General features: G+C 38.6%; 1 protein-coding gene and 2 long non-coding RNA genes across 8 annotated transcripts in view; 1 reads left to right on the forward strand and 2 right to left on the reverse strand.

The window, feature by feature from the left end:
* Window positions 1-2,150: 2,150 nt before the first annotated feature.
* The window catches only part of LOC101170259 (formin-2), a 54,634-nt gene continuing 37,733 nt past the window's right edge, over window positions 2,151-19,051 (reverse strand). For 2 of the 6 annotated variants that reach the window (XM_023949326.2, XM_023949329.2), the window contains exons 7-22: window positions 18,237-18,381; window positions 16,273-16,360; window positions 16,113-16,174; window positions 15,686-15,777; window positions 15,145-15,274; window positions 14,474-14,620; window positions 14,274-14,333; window positions 14,057-14,177; window positions 13,244-13,336; window positions 12,066-12,117; window positions 11,837-11,986; window positions 11,596-11,677; window positions 4,187-5,847; window positions 3,687-3,835; window positions 2,996-3,283; window positions 2,151-2,910 (exon numbers count right to left, since the gene is read on the reverse strand). In XM_023949326.2, the coding sequence (XP_023805094.1) occupies window positions 5,821-5,847; window positions 11,596-11,677; window positions 11,837-11,986; window positions 12,066-12,117; window positions 13,244-13,336; window positions 14,057-14,177; window positions 14,274-14,333; window positions 14,474-14,620; window positions 15,145-15,274; window positions 15,686-15,777; window positions 16,113-16,174; window positions 16,273-16,360; window positions 18,237-18,381 (1,249 nt within the window). In that variant the 3' untranslated portion in view covers window positions 2,151-2,910; window positions 2,996-3,283; window positions 3,687-3,835; window positions 4,187-5,820. The remainder of the gene's footprint in view (window positions 2,911-2,995; window positions 3,284-3,686; window positions 3,836-4,186; window positions 5,848-11,595; window positions 11,678-11,836; window positions 11,987-12,065; window positions 12,118-13,243; window positions 13,337-14,056; window positions 14,178-14,273; window positions 14,334-14,473; window positions 14,621-15,144; window positions 15,275-15,685; window positions 15,778-16,112; window positions 16,175-16,272; window positions 16,361-18,236; window positions 18,382-19,051) is intronic. The other 4 variants (XM_023949327.2, XM_023949328.2, XM_078937766.1 and 1 more) reach the window with 4 other exon arrangements.
* Window positions 7,870-8,846, reverse strand: LOC144987942 (uncharacterized). Its single transcript, XR_013651629.1, has 2 exons — window positions 8,746-8,846; window positions 7,870-8,065 (listed from the first exon to the last, which is right to left on the reverse strand). It is a non-coding gene; the product is annotated as an uncharacterized LOC144987942 (long non-coding RNA).
* On the forward strand, window positions 8,439-9,785 carry LOC144987941 (uncharacterized). Its single transcript, XR_013651628.1, has 3 exons — window positions 8,439-8,520; window positions 8,901-8,962; window positions 9,590-9,785. It is a non-coding gene; the product is annotated as an uncharacterized LOC144987941 (long non-coding RNA).

Here is a 19,051-nt window from a genome sequence, read left to right on the forward strand (position 1 = left end):
ACAATGTAGTCATGAGGGGGCCCAAGCCAGGGTATCATTGTGTCGCTCCCAAGCCTGGAATAATTCAGAATTACACAATTAGTAAGTGGGAAAACGTGGGCTACTTGCAAGATGTTTTATGGTTTTTATTGTGTTTTTTTTTTCTTGGAAAGAAAGATAGAAAGTACAAAAACAGAGTCTTTCCAAAGACAAAAGTACCTTGGGCCCAACAGAAAATTAACTAAGGCTTCATTTACACTGCAGGTCTTGATGCCCAAATCCGATTTTCTGGCTATATCCGATTTTTTTGATGACCCACTTACATCATCTTTTAAAAGTGACCCGTATCCGTTTTTGCATTTACACTATACAATGCTGAAACTATCAAACGTAGACGTTCTGACCCGGAAACGGAAGTAAAACAACGCATTTCGTTTTCCGGGTCAGAACGTCTCCAATGGATACTGACAACAATAATGGATGCCGATGCAAGTAGTATGATACAGTGTTTTGCTTTCTACACTATTTTGTCACCAAAGATATCAGCAAATCATTGATCTCATGCGGCGGCAGAGAAAAAAGAGGAGAGCACTTGTTGCAGCCTGGGCGAATTAAGCGATGATCGCAGCAACATCGGTTCAAAGGGAGGTTTGGATGCATCAACGGACTCAAGACTGGTGGGATCGCGTTGTTGGAACCTGGGGTCGGGAACTGTGGGTCAGCAACTTTCGTATGCGACAAGAAACCTTTGAAATGTTGTGTGTGCGGTTGTCACCAATACTCTCTTACGAGGATACGACACTTCGCCAACCAATCTCAGTGCAGAAGTGCGTTGGAGTTGGACTATGGTGGCTCGCGACAGGAGCTGGTTATCGAACACTGGCACATCTGTGTGGCATAAGTGCCGCATCAGTATGCCTAATAGTCCGGGTGTTTTGCCATGCTGTAAGAAATGAAATGATGCGCGAGTACATCAAGCTCCCAGAAGGTGAGGAGCTCCAAACCGTACTTCTAATATTTAAAAAATCGATGGGGCTTCCCTCAGTGTGTCGGGGCTATAGACGGGAGTCCTATCCCAGTCATCGCTCCACTTGAGAATCATGCGGATTACTTTAATCGCAAAGGATGGCATTCTGTGATCTTGCAAGCAGTTGTGGACCACAAATACTGGTAAGTACATACATAATTCATATCGATTTGTCTCCCTTGTTGTTGCTATGCCTTTTGCCATGTTATTGCGTTATTACGAGTTGTTTTACATTTGTATCTGTCACTGTCTTTACTCAGAGATAGTGTTTTTCTCTTTTTTAATGTACAATTAATACTTCCACCCCAATAGTTTCACAAATATCTACATCGGATGGCCAGGAAGTGTTCACGACTCCAGGTTTCTTTGTAATTCTGTTATCTACGAGAAGGCAGAAAGAGGAGTCCTCTTTCCAAACGTGAGTGATTTATTCTCATAAACTCTAATTCAGCCTTCATTGTGTGCAAAGCATACATAGTACAGAAAGGTATGTCCATACACTTTACTGAACTATCCCAGTTTTATCTACAAACATATTTATTAATATTGCTGAAGGTTATTGTCATGAAGTATGGATCAATGATATAGACGTGCAATTATATAATTACAAACATTTACCTTGATTTGCACAGTAATGTCATCATCACAGTATTTCTCTTCAGCAAACGTAATTTGTTTTTTTCCATGACCAAAGACCACTTAGGAGATCCAGGGCACACAAGTGCCTATCATGCTGTTGGGGGATCCAGCTTACCCACTTCGGTCCTGGCTAATGAAGGGTTACCCGGAAACTGGAGATCTGACTAAACACCATTTTAACAAGAGACTAAGCGGGGCTAGAATGACGGTGGAGTGTGCATTTGGAAGATTAAAAGGTCGTTGGAGGTGCCTGTCAAAACGTCTTGATGTGGACATATCACTGGTCCCCACAGTTATCTCCGGATGCTGCACACTGCATAACATCTGTGAAAAACACAATGAGGCCTACAGTGAAGATCCTAGTGCAGCTGGACCCCCTGATGTACCACCAGGTGATGTTGACCCATTGGGCATTGCAGACATCCAGCCCCTAAGAATCAGGGAGACCCAATATTTTGCTCAACAATAAATGTAAACAATTCAATAAAATATAAGACAACAGTCCTAATGCTGTACTTGTTTTTATTTTTCACTGTTGTTCAAAAAAATTTAAATCTTCCAGTCTGTGTATGTACTAAACATTTTATACACATTACAATAAGAAACAAATGCTCTTCCAAATGATAAATAAATTAGAACTATAATCTAATCTGTACTTGACATTCTGTAAGCAACGTATAACATAATCCAGACAAATCAAAAACTAGAAAAAGAGTACAAGACGACTTCAAAATTACTATTCATCCTCTGAAGGCAGGGGGGATGTAAACTGTAACTCTGGTATTGTTGAATTTGGATTGGGGGGACTGACAGGCTTAGAGCAGATGCTGCCCTGTTTAGAGGGTGGAGGTTGAAGGGTGGTGAAGATATTTGGAGATTGTGTATCAGCAGGTAGGAGTGGTGAACAATTCTCTGAAACGAATGGAGAATTATCTGGAATAGTAAGAGGGAACAGCAGAAACATAATCCTGGTAAAAGGGGGGACAGGGGTGGCCATCATTTTGGTAATAACTTGGTGTCATGATTTCACAAGGGTGAGGAACCCAGATGCTGCAACCCAGAAGGAAGACAGGTAAGTGGATGATGAGAAAGGATTTATTGTTTTGTCCAGATGTGAAGATGGCTGGTTTGAAGAGTGTCCCTATTAGACGTGGCTGTGGCGTGGCTGGAGGGTCTTGAAGCGGTTAGCGGTTGCCGAGGGTTTCCGTTCTCCTGAGGCGTAGAATGGAAGGTCCGTGCTGCCGTCACTCGTGAGCGATAGGATCCTGAGACAAGGAACAAAGAATTAGTCAGAGTCAGAGCCAGAGACTTGGAACAAAGCTGTAACGAGGCTAGAACCAGAACAGTCACCATAAGGGGTAACAAACTGGCGTCGAGTAGTGGCGTTGGATCTCCTTTTGAATCCACAGAAGATGATGAGGAGAGTGATGGCAGCTGGTGGCAATCAGGAACATCAGGGCAGAGCTGGAGGGGGGAGGAGACCGCCAGGCACCGTGACACTTGGGCGTGTGTGATCATGCGTAAAGCGACCTGGGTGCGAAGAATTTTGACTGAACCTACGTGGGTGAACCTGATCTGGGAAATAGCTTGAACCTGTGGCATGGCCTGGGTGAGGTGATGGCTGGCACGATGGTCCTCCTGCAAGAAATTGTGTAAACAATGTCGTCATCTTCAATTCGTGGGCATGCTGGGCAGCTTGCAATTTCAGCTGTAGCTCAGTGTCATCTGCCGAAGACAGGGCTTCTTTGATTGTCTTTGCAAAAACATCCATTTTGGATTAAAGCTTGTTTTTAAGCTAACGCCGTGTGCTAGGTGCACCTGTAATAAGACAAATGTTTTCGATAATGAGCTATTTGTTTTTTGAGTGCTTTATCAAGTACTACATTATGAGTGTTAACCAATAACATTATAGCTTTATTGCTGTAATATTTATTTTTATAAAAATAAAATATGTACTTAACACAGTGAACGAAAATGAAATGACCTATTTGTAAAAGACAAAAATTATAATTATAGTTATACAAATAATTAGTTATTCTACCTGGTGTACTACGGTCCGGTTGATTAGAGGAAGGTGTTGGTGTTGAGGCTCTTGTAGGTCCTTCTGTGGTTCACCTGCTGGTTGAGGCTCTCTCATTGTATGAAGAACTGGTCTCACTTGAGGTGGTCTGTGGCATGTCAGGGACTCATCTATTTGAACAATGTTGACATTTAAAATTCCAAAAAGTGGCTGACGTGAACTAAATATATCAGAGATTACTCTTAATAAGTATGACGAACTGTGATTACGTTTGTCTTGAGTATATGATAATAAAATTTAAATGCTATATAAACAACTGAAGTAATAGCCTATAGCATATTATATAATACTGAAGCATTCATCTAACTATAAATTCATGTTAGCTATCAATCATACTTTGTTTGTAATGAATGGTGTTAGCTGTATTATTGTAATTGCTTACATATTTTTCTAATCTAAATAAAATAAAATAACATTAAAAACATAAAATACATTAAAAAAGGAATTCAGTTTGCCCTTACCTGTAACGTTACTGTCCTCACACTCCGGCTCTTCACAGTCCACTGATCAAGGCACATCATCTTCTCTGAGGCTATCCAGTAATTCGTGTGGTCGACAACTTGGCCTGTCACCCGAAATGCCTTCCATTTGATCAAAGAATGGGAATGTTGCACGGCTATTTCCACTCTTATTGTTGTGGTCTTTTACCGATTTGTATTTGCATTTTAAGCTTTTTATCTTACGCTGGCACTGTAGCCACGAGTGCTTAAAACCATGCCTCCCCATATCTTTTGAAATTTCTTCAAACAAAAATTTGTTTTGATAACAACCCTGCATTTTTGCCTGCACTGTCTCTTCACCCCACAGACTTAAGAGGCATGAAACCTCTGCATTGCTCCACTGTGTGTAACCTTCGTCCTCCATCGCACTTGTAATAATTCATGTGGTCTCAGGTGGTAGTGTCCACCTGAGATGACGTCACTGACGTCCGACTTGCATTTACTGGAGAACATATATATAACTTGTCTGCTAACATGATACATGCAAATGCACGTATCCGATTCGTATCCGATTTATTTCCACATATGAGTGAGGCCTGTCTCCGATCTGAGAAAATCGGAATCCATGCGCTTTTGTCCTGCTTACACGTTCACTGGTCATATCCGTTCCGTGCGACATGAGAGGAAAAAATCGGAATTGGGTCACTTGAACCATGCAGTATAAATGCAGCCTAAATGAAACAGACAAGGGACATTAAGCTAAAGAGACCTGATCAAACTCAGTCACCTCACTGCCACAGTGGGGAAGCTTAATAGACAGGACAAGACAAGACCATATTGGACACACGAGGGAGGTGGAAACAAACTAACATTAACTAATTAATCTATGACTACAAAACAGGGAAACAACAGTTAACCCTAATTGTTTTTCACTTTTGTCCTCTTGAGATCTCTGAAGTTGCATCAATAATGCTTTCCTGTAAATCTTAATATACTGTACTGTAAATAGTGGAAATTGCAACCCAAGGCTTGAATTTGTTCATTTGTTAAACTGTGAAGAACTAAAGATTTTATTAAAACTCACTATTGCGATGGTTAATTAAAATGTCCATGTCATATAGCAGATGTTCTAGGGATTTTTATTTTTGCCCATATGTTTCCTGTTTTCTCGCCGCTGCAATCACTAACCCACATGTTTGTCTAGCCAGAGATGTACCTTTGTTTTTTGGGGTTTGTCTGCCTTGTTCCAGTTCTCTGAGTCCAACCAACCACTGCAGATGGTCAATCTTTCTGAAATTGCTTCGATTGAAGGTTTCTTCTTATTCTTTCATGCTCCTTTGTTGCCCTACATTTTTTTTAGAATGGGGACCACGCTTATAAACTGAATCCATTGGGCATGTATTTAGGTTGCTATACATTTAAGACAATCTGGCCTTATTGGACTTATCTGGACTGTAATGAATTTAACAGCAGCATTTATCGAAGTTCAATATGTTTTTTTTTGTATTTGTTTGAAGTCAACCTCCGTTGTAAACTGCCACTGAAATTTGTGTTCCGTCCCACTTCTCTCATTTTTTCTTGTTTTGTCTGTGACTGTCTTAAAATTTTGACTTGCTGGTCGCCACAGTAAGTAGTTGGTACATGGAGTCCTCAAGTCATATCTTCATGCCCAGTTTGGCTTTCTGTGGAGAGAGAAGTTGAATCAGCTTAATGTGAATCTTTACTACAGATTTATTTGCATCAAAATGTTTTTAGTGACACCTTGCTCGTATAAACAGATTCATTTGAGGAAAAATATATTAAAATGTCAAGATGGAACAGCAGTTGAAGCAATGCTACAGGTCCGCATGATGTCAGACACAAACTAAAGGACCAGCTGACCACGTATTAGCGATTCTAGAGACTTTTAATAATAATAATAATAATAATACATTTTATTTCAAGCGCCTTTCAGGTCACCCAAGGTCACTGTACAAGGTTAAAATAAGAAAAACAGACACTTTTGTCTGAGTCAAAGTAGAAAGTTCTGGGGGGATTCTCTTTTTTGATTTCTAAAGAGTTTTCTTTGTGACTCCTTTCAGCCAATTAAATGGCCTCTTGGACTTACTCTAAGCTTTCACACAGGTGACAAAAAAAGCCCCGCCCATCTTTGATTCTGTACTGGTCGGTCGTTAGCGTGTTAGCTTTAGCATGGCTCCTGTAGGTTTATTGCCTTCAGTCTTCAAAAATTACTGGCTTGTGCAACTTTCCAGTGGATTTGAAAGCGAGGCAACAGTGGCTGAAGGCAGTTGTCATTGAATGCTGAGAACTGTCTCCTGGTAATGGAATTTGCAATGAATGTTTCATTCAGGATAGATGCTAATACTTTATCCTTATTAGCTATGATGCTATAGTCATCCAACACTGGTCCCTATGTTTTTTTTTGTTTTTTTTAATTTGTCTGAATTAATTTATTATATTTCTTTTACAGAAAGAGTTTCGTATGTTTAGTCTGTTTTAATGTTGTAAAGTTCTTTTTACAAGCTTTTTGCTTTGTGGTTGTTTGTGATAAAAACCATCCTCACTTTAGATGAGGTACAAAACATTTAATAAACTGTTAACAAAGTTAATTAATACATTGCTGCTTGTAAGCAGTTTAGTAATATGGACTTTGAAGACAATAGTCTGACTTTAGATGTTATTGAATCTTATTAACACTTTCAGGTAGTTGCAAGACATCTATAATGCTAAATATCTTACTAGCACCTTACACATTAATAAAGCCTATTAATTTGTTAAGTTAGTCAATAAAACTTATTAAGCTTATAAACACTTAGGCTTGTGTGAGGCATCTACTGTATAATGCTAATAAATGTCTTAGAACCCCAAAACAATAATAATACTTCTTAATTTGTGGTAACGCTTTCTTTTACAGTACAGTACTTACAGTGTACTTAAGTGGTATTTACATGGTACTTATTGTGTAACTACTCGGTACTTTCAGGGTACTTACATGGTACTTTTTATGGAATTTACTGGGTACTTACAGTGTGTTTACATGGTACTTTCTATGGTACTTTACTGGGTACTTTTTGTGTCTACTCTGTACTTACATGGTACTTACTGTGTATTTATATGGTACTATTTGGTTCATACCTATGTGGTACATACTGGGTATTTATAATATTCTTACTGGGTATTTACATGTTGTGCAAAGGTGTCTTTTATGGTACTTACCACATGTAAGAACAAGGTAAGTACAAATAAAGTACCTTGACCTTTAGGTCTGCACTCGCTGCATGTTTCATGGTATTTACCATGAATTTACCACAGAAACTACCCCTTAAGTACACTGAAACTGTAACTGTAAAAGAAAGTCAGCCCTATTTCCACTCAACTACATGGTACTTTCATTACTAAATACCGGGTATGTTCACTTGAATATTACTTGGTACTTACCCCTTAAGTACAATGAAACTGTACTGTAAAAGAAAGTCAGCCCTATTTCCATTCTATTACATGGTACTTTCAGTAGTAAAGGCTGGGTATGTACACGTATTACCTTCCTGTGAAGTGTACATACATACACACTTGGTATTCTGACCTTACCAAATGAGACAATGCTAACTTGTTGGTAAGGGTAAAGTAACTACATTGTAAAAACATGTTCTGCCCTGATTACTTCTTGTAACATGAGGCAAGTTTAAAGAGAAACAAGACAGCAGTGAAAACAACAATCTTTAATATGATACATGTCTGCAGCATACAAAGTGTCATCACAATGAAACATGTTTTAAGTACAAAACAGTACAAAGGAGCATTCCAAAAAACACATTATTGGCCTGAGGGTCGTGCTTTTTGTCCATCCAAATTCTTTCAGCAGAGTTTGGTAACAGTGCAGGACTTCTTCAGGGTTTGTAACTGCAAGAAAATTCACAATAAAAGCTCAAATGAAAATAAAAAGCATAACGACTTTGATGAAATACAAAATACATTTTACCTATTTAATCATTTCTGTAATGAGTTTGTTAAATCTCTGTGTAGTCTTTATCGCTTTGGCTGTAATACCTGAAATCAATCAATTATCCTCATTTATAAACATGATAATAAATTATTCAAAACTTAACTTTTTTTAAATATTGTTCTAAAAATGAACTTTATATATGTCAGGAAAATATGTAAAACAACAAGGCTAAATATTTACTTTTAATACTAAAAACACCCAGAGTGTGTGTTTTTGTTAAGTAGGTCGGGGCGAGTAAAATTGCAAATTCCCAGCGCACTTGAATGCAGCACAACTCCCCCAAAGTGAACGTGCATTAATCCGGAGAGCCTCGAGGCGCGCGCAACAGTTTGAATCTCTCTTCATTTGGCAGGTAAGCCAGTGTTTTTATTTTTTTAAATATTGGATAAATTACATGTAAATATTTAAACTGATCAAACTTTATAAAGAAGCTAACCTCGTGATTTCAAGCCGCTATCTCTGTGTTTAAAACGTGACGTAAGAGCATGTCTACGTTACTGCAATAATTTCAGTTATTTCAAAATGTTTTAATTTTCAAAGTTTGTAATGAAAATCTACAAACATTGTTGTTACTTACCAGGAGAGAGGCACCTGTAAAACAAGCATGTAGCCTAAATGATAAAGTCTGTTGTTCTGTGCTCGTTTGACTGAGCGCTCGTCTTTCTGGGAAAATCAAAGAAAGGCGTTTATTTAAAATAATGATGACGTACTTCCGTTTTTTTACCGCTTTAGATCAGCTATGGTGAAGAAGACATCCCAGACGAATCCGTGAAGCCACAGGAGAGTAAGCTAAAGTAAGTTAAATCCACCAAGTGGACATATTATTTACATTAATGAAGAGTTTAACTGCATTTTCTTTTCTTTCGCCGTTTTTATTTTATTTTTATTTATTTATTTATTTTCAAATATGATAGAGACAACAATACCACCCAAAAGTGAATGTAACTGTTTGAAAATTAAAACATATTTTTTTGAATAACTGCGTTGGATTTGAAATTGCTTATTTATTTCTTTTTCCTTTTCTTTTACACTGCCATGTTTTTCATGCTAATGCAAATTGTAGGTGCGAATAATATTTATAAAGAAGAAATACATACAGCAATTGGCAATTAAAACATTACTTTTGTCATTCTTTGTCTAAACAAATTATATTTTTTATGGCAATTTTGATTTTTTTGTCTTTGATTTCTTTTTTGTTCTTGTTTATATAACTAAAATTTAAAGTTGTGAATAATCTATCATGTTTATAAATGAGGATAATTGATTGATTTCAAGTGTTACAGCCAAAGCGATAAAGACTACACAGAGATTTAACAAACTCATTACAGAAATGATTAAATAGGTAAAATTTATTTTGTATTTCATCAAAGTCGTTATGCTTTTTATTTTCATTTGAGCTTTTATTGTGAATTTTCTTGCAGTTACAAACCCTGAAGAAGTCCTGCACTGTTACCAAACTCTGCTGAAAGAATTTGGATGGACAAAAAGCACGACCCTCAGGCCAATAATGTGTTTTTTGGAATGCTCCTTTGCACTGTTTTGTACTTAAAACATGTTTCATTGTGATGACACTTTGTATGCTGCAGACATGTATCATATTAAAGATTGTGGTTTTCACTGCTGTCTTGTTTCTCTTTAAACTTGCCTCATGTTACAAGAAGTAATCAGGGCAGAACATGTTTTTACAATGTAGTTACTTTACCCTTACCAACAAGTTAGCATTGTCTCATTTGGTAAGGTCAGAATACCAAGTGTTTATGTATGTACACTGCACAGGAAGGTAATACGTGTACATACCCAGCATTTACTACTGAAAGTACCATGTAATAGAATGGAAATAGGGCTGACTTTCTTTTACAGTACAGTTTCATTGTACTTAAGGGGTAAGTACTAAGTAATATTCAAGTGAACATACCCAGTATTTAGTAATGAAAGTACCATGTAGTTGAGTGGAAATAGGGCTGACTTTCTTTTACAGTACAGTTTCAGTGTACTTAAGGGGTAGTTTCTGTGGTAAATTCATGGTAAATACCATGAAACATGCAGCGAGTGCAGACCTAAAGGTCAAGGTACTTTATTTGTACTTACCTTGTTCTTACATGTGGTAAGTACCATAAAAGACACCTTTGCACAACATGTAAATACCCAGTAAGAATATTATAAATACCCAGTATGTACCACATAGGTATGAACCAAATAGTACCATATAAATACACAGTAAGTACCATGTAAGTACAGAGTAGACACAAAAAGTACCCAGTAAAGTACCATAGAAAGTACCATGTAAACACACTGTAAGTACCCAGTAAATTCCATAAAAAGTACCATGTAAGTACCCAGTAGTTACACAATAAGTACCATGTAAATACCACTTAAATACACTGTAAGTACAGTACTGTAAAAGAAAGCGTTACCTAATTTGTTAACAAAGATTGTTAATAAATCTTATTAAGCTTATTAACACTGACACATTTGTTAGGCATCTATAATGCCAATAAATATATCATAAGCATATTAAAAACATCCTAATAATAATGCTTGTAAATGCGTTAACTAAGTAATTTAATAAACCTTATTAGACTAATTGTACTAATAAATGTCTTGCCAAGACCCTAAAAATTCTATTATAATGCTTGTTAATGTGTTAACAAAGCTTGTTAAGGAATCTTACTATAAAGTGTTACCAAAAAACGTTATTGTGGCTTTATTTTCTTGCATGACACTTTAAAACAACTGTTAAAAGATGTAACATATGTTTTCGTTCACAGCTGTTCTTTACTGTGCTCACTGTCACTCCTTCAGGTTTACAACTCTAAGGCTCCAATGCTGTGTTCTCACAGCGCATGTGATGCACATTCAAGAACACTACCAACAGCTGGAAGAGGCTTGGTGCGAAATGTCGAAGTGGTGCAAATCTCGTAAATCATGCTCCAGGTTTTTTCCTTTCACTATTCCAACATATCAAAGACTTGGTGTCATCTAATTCCGGCAGGGCAGAAGCCATGATTATTCATTTCTCCTCCATGATCAATGGTTAAACGGCTGGCACTTCATGTGCATTTTCTATATGTAAAGCCCTAAAATTGTCTTAAAAATGTGCATAGCAAGTTTTAAACTCTTGCGTTCAGAAGCCTGAAACTGGCATTTATGCATGTTTACGTAGACTTTTCATTGTAGAGGACGGTGTGAACACAGCTTCAAGTCTTAATTGTCTCCAAATGTTGCTGTAAAAAACCTGATTGTTTCTCACAATTATGTGTCTATGTTAAAGTCTTTTTCCACAGCTTTTTTATATATTATAACCACATATGTTTATTTTTAGCCTTGAGTATGCACAATTCCACCTGCTTTTTGTGGTTAGAGATCTTTATGAATCAGGCCTCTGGCCTCTGGGGAGCAGTAAAATCCCAAAACTACCGGAACTTACAATGCCAGTAGCGTGCTTGGGTTTAACGCTATAGGTAGCTTTCTCCTTGGCCTGGCGGAAACACTCCTCTGCTGCTTTTAACCTGAATAACAGAAGAGCAGGAAAATAAGCTGAGCAACAAACAAGATTCATAAAGTAAGACAGGCCATTTTATACCAGATGGAACAGAAATGTTTTCAGTCTGCAAAAATGAAATGATCAAAACAAAGAAATTAAAGGAGAGGACAAATGCCGACTGTACCTCTCCTTGAGAATAGACTTGTTCTCCTTCTTCCATTGTTCTTTGAAGTCAGAGGAGAAGTCATGCCAGATGGAGAAGAAGGTGTTGGGTGAGACCTCCTTCTCTCCAGCTTTGGGTTTCACTGAGAAGAACACTGTAAGCTCCAGGAAACTGAAAGGAAGCAGCAGATGTGTCACTGAATGAGCACACAACGGTCAGAGGGAGACTGTAGTCAGACTGGGGATCTTACAGTTTTTGAGTGCTGCTGAGCTGAGCCTCAAGGGTCTGCAGGTCACTCTGAGCTGAAGATGATGAGGAGGTTAGAGCCTGCAGATCACTTATCTATGCTGTTAAAAGAACTTCTTCAAGTGTAAAGCTCTATAAAGCTCTTCCTATCCGGAAGAGAACAAACCTCAGAGATATGTTTGTTCTGACAAATTTAGAAGAGGTATACATATCCAACCATTAAAGGTTCTCTAAGTTTAAATGAAGACAGAGCACCTGGAAATAATGGAATTTCCTGAATACTGTCGTATTACTGTTACAGAGACTGAAGTGAGGGATCTTTCTCCAGTTTAGATTTGTGCTGAGTTCACACTCTATTTTATTTAATGAAAGTTACAAGTTTATATGAAAACTTATCAGCATTTTCTCAAAATCTCCATGCACTATATGAGGAAAATTAGGTGCAGCACTGTAATCAGACAGCAGATAACATAATTTTTCTCTGTCTCCTTTGAACTTCACCTATTAGCAATAATTGCCCTTTCTCCACATTTCATAGTTGTCTTTGCTTCCAATCTTGAGATCGTATCCTGTAAAACATGTGTCTACATACACTTTCCTTCAGTGAAGGCTACAGCTGTTTCTACCTGCCAACCATTCTCTTTGACAACCATTAAAAGCATTTTAAGGAGAACACCGAGACACCCTCTGGATGTCTCAAAACTGCATTAGATTCACACTAAAATAGATTTCATGTACTGAGCAATATGTCCTATATACATTTAAGTATGCTATGAAAGTAGTTAATTTGAAACAATTCCTTAAAGTTATAGATAAGGAAGGCTGGTCAATAAAATAAAACAGTATGTTCACCTTATGTTCTACATTATATAGTGTGATGGGTTATTCTGCTAAAAGGGACATTGCAGGCATTGATAAATGCAGAGTAAAATTTTTACCTTGAGTTTATAACTAGGAAAGCTGTTAAGCTTAACACAATGATTCTGTTCATTCTCAACATATGTTTTTATGTTTTTTCGTGTGAATGTTAATGCTTCTGTGCAGAAGCAGCTTAAAAACGTTTTGTGTTTTTTTAAATCAAAACAAGGATGCTGGTGTAATCACAGCCAGTCATCAGGTGGTAACATTTCACATTTGTGTAAAAGTTTCCTTATTAAAACAAAGACACCTGTGTTTAATCACCTTGTGCAAGAAAGTCCTCCATCTTGTCCTTGAATGGTTGTAGATTGTCTTGATCAGACAGTTTGCACACTTTCTCCACCTCTGCTGAACATGCTGTATCAACAGAAAGAACAGAAGTCAGACGAACGCTGGACTTTATGCCCACGAGGAACTGGGAAGGTGACCATATGAAAATGAAGAATTTGTAATTGCGTAAGTGTGGGTGTGTATGAGAACCATTGACCGTATAAGAGAAATGGATCAAGGGAGTGTAATGTCACCTATAAAAAAACATCTTACTTCTGGCTCCAGCCAAATAAAGTAAATCCAGTTGCCATTTTTTCAAAATATGGATGCCTCCATGTTGGAACCAAACACCACCAGTAGGCAGCAGTAATTGGTCCAAGTCGGTCTGAGTAAGCGTTTCTATGCAAACCACTCTCACCAATCATGAGTGAGCTTGTTGGAAGTCCACATCCCTACCACTTGAAAGCAAGCTAAGAGATATTTGTCAATCAAATGTTTTGAATGTTGGACCTAGTTGCCAGCATACTCTTACTAAAGCACCTGATTGGTTAGTTTGTAACTTGAATAACCTGCAATAAAGTATGACATGAAAGTATGACAAATATTATGACTGAATAATAGCTGTTTAATTCTCTATAGAAGTCTATAGGATTTTGGGTATTTCCTGTGTGGAACGTAAGGGGTCACTCAATCAAGTTCTTATTTACATTCAATGATGTGGACACCCAAGTGTGTGTGTGTGTGTGTGTGTGTGTATGTGGGAAGGCGAAAGCTTGTGTGTGGGTGTGCGTGTGTAAGTGTGTGCACCTCTCAGGTCTCGGCGGTGTCGAGTCAGGTCTTTTTGAAAATCCTCAAACTTCATCTGGGAGGCCTGAAACAAGTCGTGAGGCTCCGGCAAAGGAAACACACATGTGTCTCTGCCAGCATCCTGAATCGTGGACGCACACATACAAACACACACACAGGGACATTGTGTAATAAGATGAGGCATGAAGTGGAAGGAGGGACACTGATGGACAGTTACCTCATCAAAGTGTTTGAGGTAGTATGCAGTGATGTACGACAGAAGGCTTTTGGTGCTGTCCTAATAGTAAAAAGGGAAAACAGGTTCAGCTTGGCTTAGTATGAGTGCAGCCTACTGCACTGACACCCACGCAGCGGTCAAACCAAACAGGAACTAAAACTTAACCCATTGACTAACCCACGGAGAAAACAGTTACTCACACTGCTCTTTACATCTTTGAGTTTAGGCAGAATGTCCAGACTGAAGCCGTCAGCCTGGCCCCGGGTTCGATTTCCACCATTCATGTAGTTACCAAACGCCAGAACCAGGCCCAGAATCCTTTTCACTGTCTCACTGTCCTGCAAGGCCTGCAGAAGTTTGAAATAACTTTTATCCAACCACATGTTCTCAGTTTGTGAAAGTGTTTTAAAGTTTTTTTAGGTGTGTCAAATTATTGCGCTAATAGCAAATAATTAATTACTGACCAATTAGCATGTTTTTTTTATCGTGTTAATCTTATCATTATTCTATAACTATGTATGACATTTTAAATGTCCAACTCTATACCTGCACTTTACTAATGTGCATTCATGGAGTTGGAGCCTATCACAGCTGTCTGTGCATGACAAGAACTTGCAACCTCAGTGCAGGTTGGACCCAGAAAGAATTTGAACCAGCACCTTGTCACTGTGACCTTGCACCTGACAATCATCTGCCCCTTAGAAGCTGAGAACTGAATTTTATCTTCTGATTTTCTCTCTAGAACAGGTTTTTTTTTAATGCTTCTTATTTCTTAATGATAATTTCCTCATGTTTCTTCTTTTTGCCCCCTGCAACACTTTAAAACTAGCTGTGAACTGCATTACGTGGTGTCCTGTTAACTCTTACACACCTTGCACACCTTCTGCAGTGTGTCCAACTTCTTGGTGATGGAAGTCATGCACTCAGAAAAGCTGGACTGAAAGAGGATGCAGAAGAGTCGGCCGGAGAAGTTTGGGATCAGGGAAAGCTGGTAGAGAAATCTGTTAAATAAAAAAACATCAAAACACAAAGAAATTTGGCAGCAGGTACTCTGAAAGCAGAACAAAGTATTCTTAAGAACAGCATCATTACTAGGAAGCTAAAAGTTTTTCTTAGAAGAAGTCAGCAATACCAAACCTAACTGGAAAATTTCAAATAGTCCATTCCTGAGTAAGCTTCCACAGAGGAGAGCGCATCAGCCACAAAGGATTGCACCTGGTACTGAGTTTAAATTGTTTCAACAAACAAACAGATTAATTGAAAAAACCCAACAGATAGGCTTGCTTCATGTTCACAGGGAACTGTAAAGCTTCATCTAATGAAATACACATTTGAACAGAATGTCACATAGTTGTGTTTTCAGAGACACCATCAAACTGAACAATCACCTATTAACATGAGCCTTTACTCACTGTTCAGGTTTGTCCAGAGGTTTGGCGTTGTCCTTCCCCTGAGAAGATTTCATGTGCTTATCGATTTTGTCAAGCTCTTCTTGCTGTGCTCTCTGACACAGAGACAAGACTGTGAGATAAACCATTGCAATACAAGTCAAGAAGATAATAGCCGTTTCCTTTTTTTATGGTTTCCTTTTTTATGGTTTTATGTATAAACAGACAGGTAGAAAGTGGATCTAGGCAGCATCCCATCATGGTCAGAGCTCCCCTTTAAGGTGAAATATCTTCACACCTTCTGCGACCAACTGCTTTCTCATGAAAAGATAATCCATGCTCATGGCATGAAATTAACACAAAGGTCATTTTAGAGCCCTTATGGACTATGTATATACAGGATAGTAAGGGTGTCCACTCCGTAATCTTACAAATGTTGTCTTCTGCTTACATTTTCATACAGAGCCTGCAGAGTCTCCAGATCAACAACAGTGTTATCCAAGTTCAGAACAGCTAAGAAACAAGCAAAAAAAAATTGTTGGTGTAAAAATTTTATCATCTTTTGTCTGTCCATTTTTTAGTATTAATGCTTAATGGGAAGAGACACTCACAATGCCGGATGTCTTTCATGTCCAGATGCAAGGAGGACATGAGGATTCCAACTGTCTGAGAGCGCTTGTTGTTGAGGAGCTTCACAACCTGGAAAACACAGTCTTTTTATTTTTGTTTTCAATGTCTACAACCCTTCCGGGGGAAACAGAACATCATTTTGAGGTAAATGTGCTGCCGTCTCCAACTCATTCATCAGATTGTAGAATTCTTATCACCTCCAGATGGAAGTTTCTCTGTACCCACCAACAACCCTACAACATTTGGACATCGTCAAAAGCCAGGAACTGGGCATTTAAGGCACATGGACTGTGCTATACTATTCAAAGTGTCACATTGGTTGTGAAATTCAATCAAACACTTAGGCAGACGTTACAAATTGTTTTTAGATGGTGGAGATGACTGGGAAAAACAATTACCAGTTTGCAAAAGGGAGGTCTCCCAATAACGACTGTCTTTTATTCAGTTAGGTTTCTTTCTGGGTGGACAGTTCAGATGCCCATGAATCGCCTTAGAGAGGAGTTGAAAGAAAAGAAGAAACCTGCACCTGTGGAAATTCTGTCATATACTTTGGTGTCCCAAATTAGTAAAATGCACATCATCATCAAAGAGTAAATATTATTTTGGCAGCAGCAGAGTTTTATTTTAAACAGGTCAAATGCTGCAACTGCCCAAAAAAAGAAAATCCCATAAAACTTCAGGACTTTTGGAGTGTAAATTGTAGCTTTACAGTGAAACTGTCCTGAAACTGCTTCTAACATACCCTGAGATTTTAGCTTCATTAATAAAATTGAGCTTTTGCCATAAAGCTTTAATGACAAAGAACAAAAATGTCAATGAAAGTGGGAGAACTTACTCTCTTTCTCATCCTCTCGGTTTTAATTGCACCTCAGACATGTAGGACCCTTGGTAGGGAGGGTGCTAGGACATCACTGCCAGCATGCAGCAGCTGTCATCTCAGTGCCTTACCCGCCAATTTTAACTGCACCCCCTTAGTACACAAACCCTTTACCCCTCAAAATATACATTCCAACACACACACATATGCATTTCACAATGAAGGTGGGACCTCATCTGTCTGCAAATTGCACATCATCATCACAGAATAAATATGATTTTGGCAGCACCAGAGTTTTCATTTTTTAAAAAGGTCAAATGCTGCAACTGCCAAAAAAAGAAAACCCCAGAAAACGTCTTTTGGAGTGTAAATTGCAGCTTCACACTGAAACTGTTCAGAAACTGCTTCTTACACACCCTGTAATTTTAGCTTCATCAATAAAATTGAGCCTTGCCCAAAAAGCTGTCAAAAATGACTGAATAAGAACAGAAAAGCGTTGAAGGAACACCACCTATAAGATTGGAGGTCACCAGTTCTCTATTTGACAGGTCTTCCACTTTCGGCTTCTCCCATCAGGGGTCGCCACAGCGAACAAGTCGCATGGTAAATTTGGCAATGTTTTACGCCGGATGCCCTTCCTGACGCAACCTTCTCAAACCGGGCTTGGAACCGGCACAGAGGTAGAGAAGGGAACAGGGAGCAGCCCGGAGTAGAACCCTGGTTTCACGGACGGAAGGCGCCGCAAACCAGCACGAGCTAAACCGGCTCCTCTCTATTTGACAGGTGGTTTACAAAAAGCTCCACTGTTCATTTCTCAGTCCATGTGCTTAAAAGTCTGCTGTTGCCTGGATCTGTTCAAAACCTTTACATCATTTATGCACAACATCCTTCTGTCTGCAGAGTGAAGGGTTGGACCTCTGAAGCTAAAAAGACATATCAGATGTCCAGTAGGGCACCCAAATCAGAGATTAACTACATTTTAGGATGAGATCAATATGGACAGGATCAAAGACATCCCTTTATATGATCCCTCTCATTCTTTAAACTCAGGTCATTAAGAGATTAAGCCAATGCCTATTGGTTTTGTGTATACATGTGAAACCTCATGTAAAGGACATCCGAACTAACCTGCTTTGCCTTGGATTTGGTGATCGTGTCGGAGAGCGGCTGTTTCTTCTGCTTCATAGCTGTTTTGGAGAACAACTCCACAAACTCCTCAAAGTCCACATTCGGTTCATCAATTGTCTCCCACACCAGAGAAGAAGTGATTTCCCTGAAACACAGCAGCTCTTAGAAAGTACAAAGGCCTGATCTTCTGAGAACATTTGAAAAATAAAACTGTTTTGATCAAAGTCCTATCTAGGGGTGTAAGAAAGAAATCGATTCGGCAAAATATTGCGATAGTTCATTTGGCGATATTCGTATCGATTCAAAATGCTGTCAGGACGATATTTCTCTAATTATTTCTGAAAGTCCTTTAGTGTCTTGTTTTCCACTTCACCCTCCGACCGCTAGTTGGCAGCAGAGCACATGGAGCCACTTTGAGCAGTTCAACACCACACAAGACAACAGGAAGACCTCAGCTAGAGGCAGCTTGTTTTGTTTTTATGAGACATGAACTACTTCGTTTTTACTCGGGATGGGTACCATACAGAATTTTGTGCCATGTTGCTGCCAGTAACATATAAAAACGCGGAATACTGTGCTTTTTAGCGGCTCGGATAAATACGAGAGAAGCAGTGCAGCTGCACAGCTGCTAATGCACTTTGCATCAGCTAAATGCTATCGGCAAAGCGGGATAAAGTTCTGCAGAACCTCCCACCAATAGATTCTAGTTTAGTGACCTGATCGATCAGAGGGATGTGTACAACCATTCAGGCTCCTGAACCGTTTAAAAGCACTGGAAATGCTGCATTAAGCCATGTTGAAAATAAACTACACTT

This window comes from Oryzias latipes, chromosome 19 (assembly GCF_053564925.1).
Source record: "Oryzias latipes strain Hd-rR chromosome 19, Olatipes_Hd-rR_3.1".
Lineage (NCBI taxonomy): Eukaryota > Metazoa > Chordata > Actinopteri > Beloniformes > Adrianichthyidae > Oryzias > Oryzias latipes.